General features: G+C 43.5%; 1 protein-coding gene across 2 annotated transcripts in view; it reads left to right on the top strand.

The window, feature by feature from the left end:
- The window catches only part of CLNK (cytokine dependent hematopoietic cell linker), a 238,953-nt gene extending 226,424 nt beyond the window's left edge, over window positions 1-12,529 (top strand). Inside the window, exons 18-19 of one of the 2 annotated variants that reach the window (XM_033213753.1) lie at window positions 974-1,129; window positions 11,892-12,529. In XM_033213753.1, the coding sequence (XP_033069644.1) occupies window positions 974-1,129; window positions 11,892-12,038 (303 nt within the window). In that variant the 3' untranslated portion in view covers window positions 12,039-12,529. The remainder of the gene's footprint in view (window positions 1-973; window positions 1,130-11,891) is intronic. The other variant, XM_033213754.1, reaches the window with a different exon arrangement.
- Window positions 12,530-13,962: the final 1,433 nt, after the last annotated feature.

The raw sequence follows: 13,962 nt of genomic DNA, 5'->3' as shown, positions 1-13,962 counted from the left end.
TTTAGTGAGTGAGTTCTCGTGAGATATGATAGTTCTATAAGGGGCTCCTCTCCCTTCACTCCTCACTCTGCTCTCTCCTGCTGCTATGTGAGAAGGTCCAAGCTTGCTTCCCCTTCGCCTTCCGTGTGATTAGAAGTTTCCTGAGGCTTCCCCAGCCATGTGGAACTGTGAGTCAATTAAACCTCTTTCCTTTATAAATTACCCAATCTCAGGTATTTATTTATAGAAGTGTGAAAACAGACGAATACATCATGCAAAATCTGGGAGCCCCAAAGCAGATGGTGCCTTTGGGAAATGGTGGCTTGGCTGGAGCCAGGAGCCAGAGGCAGAAAGCTGCAGGGGCAATGAGAGATCAAACTGCAAGATAGGTTGGTCATGTTAAGTTCATGGGCACTATGCCCAGGTCAGTAGGAAATGATGAAAGCTTTTTTCTTTTTTGTTTTTGTTTTTGTTTTGGAACCGAGTCCTGCTCTGTTGCCCAGGCTGAAGTGTAGTGGCACGATTTCGGCTCACTGCAATCTCTGCCTCCCAGGTTCAAGTGATTCTCCTGCCTCAGCCTCCTGAGTAGCTGGGATTACAGGCACGCACCACCACCACGCCTGGCTGATTGTTGTATTTTTAGTAGAGATGGGGTTTTTCCGTGTTGGCCAGGCTGGTTTCAAACTCCTGACCTCAGGTGATCCGCCTGCCTTGGCCTCCCAAAGTGCTGGGATTACAGGGGTGAGCCACCGCACCTGGCCTTGATAAAAGACTTTCAAGAAGAGAGTGTCAAGATCCAACTGGTACACATCTCAGAAAATGACAAGAACCCGTAGACATGCAGACACTCAGTACAAACTTACTGAATTAACGTGGTTCACCGAAAACTAAATCCATCTGGGAATCTCATGCATGCAAACATCATTGTTGCCACCATTACAAGGGCAGAGTGCTGGCATGCCTGAAAAGATGACTGTTACTCTTTTTGTTTCAGGATGGTACTTTCTTGGTCCGAGATTGTTCCACAAAATCCAAGGAAGAGCCCTATGTTTTGGTTGTGTTTCGTGGGAACAAAGTCTACAACGTAAAAATCCGCTTCCTGGAGAGGAATCAGCAGTTTGCCCTGGGGACAGGACTCAGAGGAGATGAGGTGGGTATAACTTAACAGCCTCCCTGTTTCAGGCTAAGCCCAACAAATAAAGGAAGAGTTTGGGGGACGTCGCCCTGGAGGAGGAGGATGCTGCCCTGAAGGAGGGGGATGTAGTCTGACCTCCCCACCCCTTCCACAAATATCTGCACATCTTACACTTTGGCCTACCAGGCCAGCGGCCAGTTTTGACCATTTCATGCACCCCCCACTCCCTGCCTTGCCTATTAAAGAAAACTCATTCTACAAGACACATCTAAACTCTGCCTCCCAGGAAGCCTCCAGAGGAGCATACACTAATGCCAAATTCCTTTCCCTCCTCAGCACTGAAATGCCCACTGCAGACATTTCTGATGTCTGTCAGAATTCCTTATCTATAGATTTGTGTCCCCAAAACGAATGTGAAACCAGCCACAGCATTCGGGCTATGTTGAGCATGCCTGTCCTCAGTACAGATCTGCTGATGGGGGCGAAAGAATGAATCAATTAAAATATTCGTGAATAACAGAAATCAATCCACAAGAAAGGGGAAATTTTCACTGAATATGTATATGCCAGGCCTAGTCTATCTGCATTACTATTATTATTATTTTGAGACAGAGTCACACTGTCACCCAGGCTGGAGTGCAGTGGCATGATCTCAGTTCACTACAACCTCCTTCTCCCATTTCAAGTGATTCTCCTGCCTCAGCCTCCCAAGTAGCCAGAACTACAGGCATGCACCACCAAACCCAGCTAATTTTTATATATTTTTTACTAGAGATAGGGTTTCACCATGTTGGTCAGGCTGGTCTCAAACTCCTGACTTCAGATGATCTGCCTGCCTTGGCCTCCCAAAGTGCTGGGATTACAGGCATGAGCCACGGTGCCTGGCCAGCATTATCTTATTTTGATCCTCAACAACTCTTTGGAGTCATGATTTTTCCTATGTATTTTTCCTATATATTTTTCCTATGTATTTCCTATGTATTTTTCCTGTGTAGGAAAACTGAGGCTCAGAAAATTAAATAAATGGCCAAAGACACACAGGCAGTAACGGAAGGGGGAAGGAGAAGCTGCTCTTGCAACTCTTCTGTTGATGAAGGAAGGGATAAAGGAAGGAAGGAACGAAGTTAGTTATGAGCCACCATTTCTAAGGATGTGAGCTCAGGCCAGTGACTTAACTTCCCTGGGCTTTAATTTCCTCAAATGTAAATGTTATTTTAAAGCCTAGACTTCAATAATTTAGTGATTCCCGTTTAGCATCTCCAGGTTGCAGTTTTATCTGTGGGTGTGCATTGTTAGGGGCTGAATCGTGCCTCCCTCACTCCAAAAAACCCACATGTTGAAGTCCTAACCCCCAGTAGCCCAGAATGTGACTGTATTTGAAGATAGGGCTTTGAAAGAGATAATTAAGGTTAAATGAGGTTATTGGGATGGGTCCTAATCCAATACGACTGATGTCCTTGTAACAAGAGGAGCCACACGGAGGGGCGACCATGTGAGGACACGGGGAAGGGACGACCATCTGCAAACCAAAGAGAGAGGTCGTGGGAGAAAGCAGCCTTCCAACACCTTGATCTTGGGACTTCATCCTCGAGAACTGCGAAGAAAGACATTTCTGTTGTTTAAGCCACCTCATCTGTAGTGCTTAGTTACGGTAACCTTGACAAACTAATACAGGATAAAACCAGAACTTTCACACAGATACTGATTGTTTTTCAACAAGTAATAAAATAGGGCACATTGTTAGGGCTGCCAACAGGCTTCAGGTAGGCACACATGTGAAATCGACGTGCAGGCTGCATCAAGATTCCAGCTTAAATCCCGTGTCTCACCCACAGCACTTTTTTGAGGCTCGGAGAGGAGTAGTTAGCACCTGTGAGGCGACCATGGGGTCAGTTCACCACCCTTTGTTACAGCCCGGGAACACTGTGACATGAACAAGTGCATAAGTGAATCCATAGATTAATACATAAATCTACCAGTTACGGTCACATTAAGAAAGTGCTATGTTGGCCGGGCGCGGTGGCTCAAGCCTGTAATCCCAGCACTTTGGGAGGCCGAGGCGGGCGGATCACAAGGTCAGGAGATCGAGACCATCCTGGCTAAGACGGTGAAACCCCGTCTCTACTAAAAAATACAAAAAACTAGCCGGGCGAGGTGGCGGGCGCCTGTAGTCCCAGCTACTCCGGAGGCTGAGGCAGGAGAATGGCGTGAACCCGGGAGGCGGAGCTTGTAGTGAGCTGAGATCTGGCCAGTGCACTCCAGCTTGGGGACTCCGTCTCAAAAAAAAAAAAAAAGAAAGTGCTATGTTAACACAAAAGAGAGAAGTGGCCAGTTCTTCATTTTGTGGAGAGGACTGACAAGTTAATAAATGTAAAACACTTAGTGCCTGGGACCTATCAAGGCCATGATAAATTTTAATTATATTTTCATCACTATTACTGAGTCATTTTAATAAGTAGGATATAGTCCCCCTAAGATACCTATGGTAATGGAGTTTCCAGCTCAATGTCCCTTGATCCTCCTATATCTTGTCTCAGCTCATAGAATTTCTCATCTTTAGGAAAGCATTATATAATTCTTATTTCTTTCTTTATTTATTTTGAGACAGGGTCTTGTTCTTGTTGCCCAGGCTGGAGTGCAGTGGCATGATCTTGGCTCACTGCAACCTCTGCCTCCCTTGTTCAAGCCATTCTCCTGCCTCAGCCTCCCGAGTAGCTGGGATTACAGGCATGTGCCACCATGCCTGGCTAATTTTCTATTTTTAGTAGAGATGGGGTGTCTCCATTTTGGTCAGGCTGGTCTGGAACTCCTGACCTCAGGTGATCCGCCCACCTTGGCCTCCCAAAGTGCTGGGATTACAGACACGAGCCACCACGCCTGGCCAGGAAAGCATTATATAATTCTTAAATGCTTGGGTTTAAGGATTTTTTTTCCTTTGAGAATAGAGGACGTGGACATGGTGTGCCTTTGCATGTGCCAGGCCCTTGGGCCAAATGCTGTTTAATTTGCTCTCACATGGAGTTCTTGAAAAAGCTCTGGAAAAGACATCTTAACGAACCTCATTTACTGGCGAGGAAACTGAGACCTGAGATAGTTACAGCTTTTTTTTCCAACATGCCCTACTTTGGTCTGCTAATAAAGAAAAGGAAGTAGAGTGACTCTGTGATAATATCCTAATAGCTTAATCAGACTGTCAGCCGGTTCACTGACTGTCTCGGCAAATAAGGAGCATCTCCTATGGCAGGCCATAGATTAGACCCTCTGCCTCCAGATGAACTGCTCTAATTACTGTCACCAAGGAACCCTGAGAGAACCAAACGTCTGTTTTAAGAAGCTCCTTTCTGTGTTCATCTGGAATTTTCTCCTCCTTTGCATTCCCTATTTTTTTCCCATGTGTTGAACATACATTTCCACAGGTGAAAGAATGAATCAATGGAAGCATTCACTAATAATATAAATATATATACATAAATCAAGCAACAAGAAAGAAATCCAAGGCAGAATCCTGAGTTTTGGTGGGGTTTTATATGCACTAGAGCTATTCTGTGCAGTTAGCCATTAATAACTAATTTGATCTATTGAATCCTCATAGCCAACCTCTAGGGTAGGTGCTGTCAATATTTCAATTTAACAAACTGTGACACTGAGGCACAGAAATGCTAAGTATCTGGCCCAAAGTCACAGCTAGTAAATGGCAATTCTGGGATGCAGTATGTTTTGCAAAACATTGACTTCCATTACCAGTTGAAGGTATCCAGATTCTTGGCATCTTGAGCCAAGAACTGGCAAAACACACAAACAAAGCAAGGAAAGAATGAAGCAACAAAAACAGAGATGTATTGAAAATGGAAGTGCACTCCACAGGATGGGAGCGGCCCAGGCACAGGGGCTCGAGCCCCCTTACAGAATTTTCTGCGGTTTAAAACATCTGCTAGAGGTTTCCATTGGTTACTTGGTATTCATCCTATGTAAACGAAGAGGATGAAGTAGTTACAAAGTCATTTACTCAGTGTAGGCCTTATTTAAACAGAAAGGATATATCCTGTCACAACTGAAGTGTTTCCATTTGATTTGGTTCTAGGAAGTCCTTAGATTCCCTGCCTCCAGGCCCTATTCTCACGTCTCACTTCCATAGACAGACTCAAATAACACCTTGGCAAATACAAGCAATCCCCCACCCATTTGAAAACATTGCAGGTTGAATCAGTTAAAGAATAGTTAACACTTACTTGGAGCTTACTGTGTGCCAGGGAGTGGGTAAAAAATGACAATTCACAGGTGGTTTCTTCCTGCCTTCCCTCTGAGGGCGATGTGTAAGAGAAAGAGGGTCTGGATTTCACTCAGTTCCCTCATGCTTTTCACAGCCTGAGCCTTTTGTCTTGCTGAGGAAGAATCACACCTCTTTAAAACAAGATTAGCAAGGCTCTGCTAAATACAAGCCAACAACTAGCTACTTTAGCCAGGGTCCAATGAAAGAAAGCATCTTCACCCAACTCAGCAGGAAAAACATGAAAAACAGCATCTTCAAAGATTACTTTAATTTCATGTAGTTTTGTAGCTATCTTGCCGCTTTTGAATTTAACCACACAGATGATGCAGCAATGCCTAACTCTTGGGAGTTATTTTGAGTGTGACATGAGTTGATGTAAATATTCGCAGACACATAGAGGCAGGTGCTTCATAAGTACCACTTCCCCAGAAACTTCGCGGTTTAAAACAACTGAAATGTATTGTTTCACAGTGCTGGAGGACAGAAGTCCCACATCATGGTATCAGCAGGGCCACACTCCTTCCGGAGACTCCAGGGGAGAGTCACCCCTGGCCTCTTTCAGCTTTCCACGGCTGCCAGCAATCCTTGTCTTCCTTGGTTTATGGCCATGTCACTCCAGTCTCAGCCTCTATGGTCGCGTGACCTTATCCTCCTCTATGGTCACGTGACCTTCTCCTCCTCTCTATGGTCGTGTGACCCTCTCCTCCTCCTCTCTATGGTCGCGTGACCCTCTCCTCCTCTCTCTATGGTCACGTGACCTTCTCTTCTCTGATCAAAATCTCCCACTGTTCCTATCTTATGAAGAAACACATGATTGCTTTTAGGGCCTACTGGGATAACCTCGGATAAGCACCCCCTCTCAGGATCCTTAACTTTATCCTGCGTTATACCATATAAAATAGTATTAACTCTTTTACAATGTAAGGTCATATTCCAGATTCTGGGATTAAGACAAGGACATATTGGGGAGAATCATTCAGCACCCGCTGCTCATTTACTTATTTATTGTCCAAGCATTAATTGTAGGCCTACAGTATGTCAGACTCAGTGTTGCATTCTGGGAACACAGAAAGAGTCATGTCAAGTCCCTGCCATCCAGCGAATACCCCGTTCACCTGTGCCGATCTCCGTAGGCACCTAAGCAAGAATGAGATTGGTAGAACACCGGCCCAAGCCAGCCAAGGAGGCGCCTGCCTTAAACAACCTGCAGAGCTTAACTGCTGCCAAACATCAGCCCTGCATCTCAGTTTTATAAGTCATGTTTGTCAACACTTCTGTGAAATCTCAGAGAAGGGAGATTTCAATTTCAATTTCCAGATCTTTCCTTTTTGTTCTACAAATGTTTATACGTTTCTAAAAATCACCGTAGATGTTTACATGATAAACTAAACTTTAAAGACTAGAGAACAGAGACAATTAACCCACAGGTTTTTTTCACACCTTCCCTGTCTGCTTCCTTCTCCTCCTGCTTGCTTGGCATTTCTCTTTCTCTTTTCTCCCCCTTTCCTTCTTTCACTGTCATATGTGTACCCAAACAGATTTCTTTACTTTTCTGGAAGGAAACATTGCCCACAGTTCATATATACAATAAACACAAAAGGTTTAAACAAATGGGCCAGGGGTGGTGGCTCACGCCTATAATCCCAGCACTTGGGGACGCCAAAGTGGGTGGATCACGAGGTCAGGAGCTCAAGACCAGCCTGGCCAACATGGTGAAACCCCGTCTCTACTAAAAATACAAAAAGTAGCTGGACATGGTGGCACGTGCCTATAGTCCCAGCTACTTGGGAGGCTGAAGCAGGAGAATCGCTTGAATCTGGAAGGTGGAGGTTGCAGTGAGCCAAGATCATGCCACTCTACTCCAGCCTGGTGACAGAGTGAGATTCCATCTCAAAAAAAAAAAAAAAAAAAGGTTTAAACAGATGTTAAGATCTGATATTAGCAAACATTGCTTGTCCCCCTGGAAAAGATTATTCAATATGCAAGAGCTTAAGTATAATCTTTTTTAAAAGTCTCTTCAGGGCAATATTTCAGTTTTGACCCCATCATTAGAAACCAATAATAAGAAAAGACCAGGCCAGGCGCGGTGGATCATGCCTGTAATCCCAGCACTTTAGGAGGCCGAGGTGGGTGGATCACTTGAGGTCAAGAGTTCAAGACCAACCTGGTCAATAAGGTGAAACCCCATCTCTACTAAAAATACAAAAAGTTAGCTGGGCGCCAATGCACATGCCTGTAATCCCAGCTACTTGGGAGGCTGAAGAAGGAGAAGTGCTTGAACTTAGGAGGCAGAGTTTGCAGTGAGCAGAGATCGTGCTGCTGCAATCCAGACTGGGCAGCAGAGCGAGACTCCATCTCACACAAAACAAAAACAAAAACAGGAAAGACCATGTGACTAATTGCACCTGTCTTGCTTCCTACCACCTGTTAAAATTAATGAAATGTCATCCATGTAGCAGAGTTTTAAAACAATTAATAGCAAATGTATTATTTGGGGACAATCTTTTTTTTTTTTTTTTTGAGACTGAGTCTCACTCTGTCACCCAGGCTGGAGCGCAGTGGCGCAATCACAGCTCACTGCAACCTCTACCTCCCGGGTTCAAGCGATTCTTCTGCTTCAGCCTCCCGAATAGCTGGGACTACAGGCATGCGCCACTACACTCGGCTAATTTTGTTTTTTGTATTTTTAGTAGAGATGGGGTTTCATCATATTGGCCAGGCTACTCTCGAACTCCTGACCTCATGATCCACCTGCCTCGGCCTCCCAAACTGCTGGGATTACAGACGTGAGCCCCCGAGCCCGGCCTGGGACAATCTTAAAGAAAACAGGAATGAGAATAGTAGAGATAAATCATCTTCCCTCTGAAGACTAACACTAGGAAAGATTTCCTTTTATCAATGTGGATTTAACCAATTCTGTGAAAGAGGTCTACCTAGAAAGTTTTTGTTGTTATTGTTATTCACTTTTTGTTTTATCAAGCATGAAGAAAGAAAAAGAAAACTTTGTGCTTAGTTTAAAATTAGAAATGAAATACAGAAAATTTTTCTTTTCCTAAAGGCTTACAGTAGTGATCTGTAAACTTCTCGGTGATTTCATTGCTCTCCCATGATGTTCTTGGCAAATCTAGAAGGGAGGAGTTAATCGTAAGGCCTAGCATGTACTGAGCTCTCACTGTGTGTCACGCTTTCTTCTAAATGCTGTATTGCTTATGCATCAGTTCCATTCTCACAATGAACCTCAAAGTTAGGTCCTATCATTACCATCACTGTTCGTAGAATAACTGAGGCACAGAGAATGCAGGAAACTTGCTGACAGTCACACTGCTAGTGGTTGGGAGAGCCAGGCTTTGAACTCAGGCATTTAGGCTGCATCGGCCCTCTACTTACAATTACCCTGCTGTAGTAGGAATTAATCTCCCCATTGGACAATGGGGAAAGTACCTTACCTTAGCATCAGGTAGAAACTCATATTTATTGTATACGTAATATGGGTGATGGCATAGTCTGAATGTTTGTATTCCTCCAAAATTTATGTGTTGAAATCCTAAGCCCTAAGGTGATGGTGTTAGGAGGTGGGGACTTTGGAAAGTGATTCGGTCTCGAAGGTGGAGCCCTCACAAATGGGATTCGTTCCCGTGTAAAAGAGTGCATTGCTCTTTGGACCATGTGAGGACACAGCACTAAGGCAAGAAAATGGGCCTCTCCAGATACTGAATCTGCCAGTGCCTCAATCTTGGACTCCCCAGACTCCAGAACTGTGAGACATAAATTTCTGCTGTTTCTAAGCTGCCAGGTTTATAATACTTTTTGTTGTTGTTTGTTTTTTGAGATGAAGTCCATCTCCCAGGCTGGAGTGCAGTGACGCGATCACAGCTCACTGCAACCTCTGCCTCCCGGGCTCAAGCGATTCTCCTGCCTCAGCCTCCCAAGTAGCTGGGATTATAGGCACATACCACAATGCCTGGCTAATTTTTTATATTTTTGGTAGAGATGGGGTTTCACTATGTTGGCCAGGCTGGCCTTGAACTCTTGAACTTAAGTGATCTGCCCGCCTTGGCCTCCCAAAATGCTAGGATTACGGGCATGAGCCACCAGGCCTGGCCTAGTATTTTAACAGACCAAACACACCAAGTCAGACTGACACACAGGCTATCTCACTGGAAACTGCTGCAGATCCAGTAAAGGTTTCAGAGGGACAAGGGACTTACAGACTGAACCAGGACTCTTTGGGTGTGAAAAGACAAACCCCAATTCAAATGAGCTCAGGCGGGAGAGAAGGAAATGTGTTATAATGTAATCAGAAAGGGCAGAAATGGACTAGATCCAAGGACTAGTTAACATCAAGACATTCCCACTCTACATTTCTTTCCCCACATTTTTGTCCCCAGTGTGGTGTCTGTTTGCTCTTCACAGCTCCCGGCATAACAGTAGGAAGGAGGAGATGACCTTGGAAGTCACATGTTTTTAGCGTTTTAGTTGCTTTCTGTTCAGTGCGCCACTAACAAAAAATAATGTTCCCTCCCAACAGCCCCGAGGGAAGCCTCTGAGTGACCTGGTGAGGTTCTTAAGCCTCAATTGACAATTTTCACAGCACACATTTCTAAATGAAATTATTCGTTTGCATAGGAAATTATTTTCTGCCAGCTCCCAACAGGATGTCATCCCTGTGAGGCCCTAACTGATCAGTCTCACTCCCCGTTGGTTATTCCTGAGGCCTTCCAACATTTCTGCACCTAGGATGCCCTGGGCAGAGGACGGAGTAGGCAAGACCAAATCAGAGGCAGAGTAGCCCCCACAGAGGTGGCTCCCTTTCTTCAGGCTGCATCATCGCTACCTTGGTTTGTTGGAGCATCAGAGGTCACAAGCTATAGGCAAAGTTGAAAAATCAAAAGAAATATCCAGAAAAGTGAGCCTTCATTCCTAGTCTCCCCCTCCCTAGCCGTGGGAGACTCTGAGTAAGGCAGTCCACTTCTCTGAGCTGAAATTCCCTTAGCTCTTTAGGGAAGATCATTCCCCCTGCCCTGTTCACCTCACAGGCTTGCTAAGGAGGATCCAAGTTGTCTTGAAACATGGGAGGCAGGTTGAGCAAGTTCTTCCTAATTATCTCCCGATATTCTCCTTCGGGCACTCATCCAAACTCACCTAATCAGAATTACTGTATATGCAGAATGGCCACTGAAGACTCAGAGAGGGAGAGGGTGAGAAGGGGGCTAAGGAATGAAAAATCACCTATTGAGTAATACAATGTATATTATCTGGGTGGTGGGTACACTAAAGCCCAGACCTCACCGCTATACAATTCATCCATGTAACCAAAAACCTCTTGTACCTCTAAAGCTACTGAAAAAAAAAAATACTATATATGCTCTTCTCAGTACCCTGTCCTTATGCATGGCCGTGTACATTCTCTGCTTTTAATGTCTTTAACCCCTCCTGTCTACTTACCTGGTATGACCCAAAACATAGCCCATTTCAAGTCTGCATCCTTGACAAAGCACTTCCCCATTTCCCTAAACCTGAAATAATCTTACTTTCCGTTAAATTGTCATAACACTTTATCTGTGTATCTAGAAACACTGAAATCTGCAGCCACCTCATTATTTCACAAGCAGCTCAAGGAGGGCAGCTGAATTGGCTACGCAGGCCTGTGGTTGTCCCTGTTCCTTCTATGTATACTAGAATTCCTTAGACTTCGTTACTGGAGAGCAAGCTCACTGCAGGCATTGCCCTCCAATTTACTACATTCGAGCCGGAATTCTCTAAATTTTTGCTGGTCAGAGCTAAGGTTGAGGTTTGGAAGGCAACAGAGATGACAAGGCTTGACTACTGTGTAATTAACCCACCTGAGTCGCTTAGGATAGAAAGGTTGTGATAACAACAGAATGGAACTTGACCAGTGTGATCTGATTCCAGAGAGGGAAAACTCCCCGTGTAGGAAATTTAAAGGGCTGCCATAGGGCTCACTTTTGGTTGTCTCAAGAACATTTTTTCTCCCTTGTTATCATTCTTATCACTCATCCTTCAAGCTTGCCATATTCTTTTTAAAAACTACTTCTAGTCAGGTGTGGTGGCTCATGCCTGTAATCCCAGCACTTTGGGAGGCCTAGGCAGGTGGGTCACCTGAGGTCAGGAGTTCCAGACCAGTCTGGCCAACATGGCAAAACCCTGTCTCTACTAAAAATACAAAAATAAGCTGGGCGTGGTGGCGCATGCCTGTAATCCCAGCTACTTGGGAGGCTGAGGCAGGAGAATCGCTTGAACCCGGGAGGCAGAGGTTGCAGTGAGCCGAGATTGTGCCACTGCGCTCCAGCCTGGGTGACAGAGCAAAACAATGTCTCAGAAAAAAACAAACAAAGAAAAAACCACTTCCTGAAACACGGTTACCATAAAAAAATTGTTAAATTTGTTCACCTCTTCCCTGTGCAAAATCAAGCACCTTAGCTATATTTTAACCTACAGACACAAAAGATATTTTAGAAATCATTAACTTTCTTTTCTGTGTTTCAGAAGTTTGATTCAGTAGAAGACATCATCGAACACTACAAGAACTTTCCCATTATACTAATTGATGGGAAAGATAAAACTGGGGTCCATAGGAAACCGTGTTACCTCACTCAGCCATTCCCTCTCACCAGACACCTCACACCTCCGTAGCCTGGTCTTTGTGTTATCTTTGGTTTACTGGATTCAGCCCTTCCATCGTTTTCATTGATTTCAAAAGATCATTGTCTGTGCCTTCAAGGGATGACTTTTTTGACTTTGTAGAAAAGAAAAACACTCTATAACAGAGAGTAGAAAATCAATCACGGTTTTGAAAATTCAAACCACAGAGAAAATATTTATAACATGCAAAAAATAAAAACATTCTAGTAACCGGCCACTGGACAATAAATAAAAATAAATAAAAACTAGGGTTTTAAAAGTGTGTTCTAAATAACAACAGAAAATGCTATCAACATAGCTATTATGTTCATGATACAGGCAACAGCAAACGGCACCAGAAGCTATTGCTTAAATGTTTGCAGCCAGCGCAGGACAAGTCAATGGGAAATTCCCAAATCTGCGCTCTTTTTTTTTTTTTTTTCTTTTTGATATACTGATTTTATTTCCTTTGGATATATACCCAGTGGGAGGGATTGCTGGATCATATGGTATTTCTATTTTTTTTTGAATACTTTAAGTTCTAGAGGATTATAAATCATGCTGCTATAAAGACACATGCACACGTATGTTTATTGCGGCACTATTCACAATAGCAAAGACTTGGAATCAACCCAAATGTCCATCTGTGACAGATTGGATTATGTGGCACATATACACCATGGAATACTATGCAGCCATAAAAATGGATGAGTTTGTGTCCTTTGTAGGGACATGGATGCAGCTGGAAACCATCATTCTTAGCAAACTATCACAAGAACAGAAAACCAAATCTGTGCTCTTTACAGAGCACTGTGCTGCCTTTATGTCAGTTGGGCCTTACACATCTACAATGTGTGGATGATTTCTTACACTAAAGATGTTGGTGAATATTAGCTCTCTTTTATTGTAATCCTAGAAATTCAAGGATAGGGAAGAAATGTGGTATGGAAAACTAGCAATTGTGAATGTCACCTTGAAGACAGAAACTGAAAATATTCTGACCAGGGTGTGAAACAGCCAAGGGACCAGCCTCCAGCATCCTCTGCTTCGAGTAGCTTTAAGTCAAATGGAATGAACACATTCATAGTAAAGAGCTCAGATTATATCCTACACTAGCCTTCAGGCGAGCATATGTCTGAGGGAAACTAAAAACTGTATTAATAATTCCAATTATGGACTTCCATGCAAAGGCACGGAAAAACTGTCCTCAAATTAGTGCTAATTCTTGCAGTAACATTGCACATGCCATGATATTAATCCCTGTGAAGGTTAAGAGGAATTAATTTTGTTATTGTTTTACAATAAAGATGAGGAAGCAGAGGCTCAAAGAAGCTGTCGATCTTAATATGAGAAGAGAGCCGAGATTGTAATCTGCTTTGCCTGGCTCCATACAAGCTCATCTTCCCAGGTACATTCTCTGCGCTGTGGCATTTTACAATCAAGTTGAAAAGCTAATTTAAAAAAACAAAAAAGAGAGACAGAAAGATAGAAACAATTAGAAAATACAGATTTACCACCTTAAAATAAATAAACTCTTCTAGTGGGAATAAACTTTTTTTAAAAAGATACTGTTGAAAATAACAGTATATCATGATGCCAAATGGCACCAAAGCTTACATAGGAAATTCATAGAGTATGTAATTGTAGCATTGACGCAGAAAGAAAACCAAAAATAATTAAAAGGCAATAGAAGCAAATGAAAACAATAAAAACAATGCACAGGATTATTTCGTTTGTAAGACAGCAGACAATGAACTCTCTGGGAAAAGTTCTTAGCATCTGCCCACCATCCAAATACCCGCTCAGGTGTTCTCCTTTCACAAGGTCAATGTGAAGTGATGCCTATAAGTTACATTAGGAGCATTTAATGAAGAAGCTCTTTGTAAAACTGGAACTTTTGAGACCCAACTGAGCCTATCATAGAGTATGCCTGCAG

Source organism: Trachypithecus francoisi, unplaced genomic scaffold (genome assembly GCF_009764315.1).
Source record: "Trachypithecus francoisi isolate TF-2019V2 unplaced genomic scaffold, Tfra_2.0 Lachesis_group1, whole genome shotgun sequence".
NCBI lineage: Eukaryota > Metazoa > Chordata > Mammalia > Primates > Cercopithecidae > Trachypithecus > Trachypithecus francoisi.
Note: the sequence above shows the minus strand (reverse complement) of the source record. Positions and strands in the feature narration are given on the sequence as shown.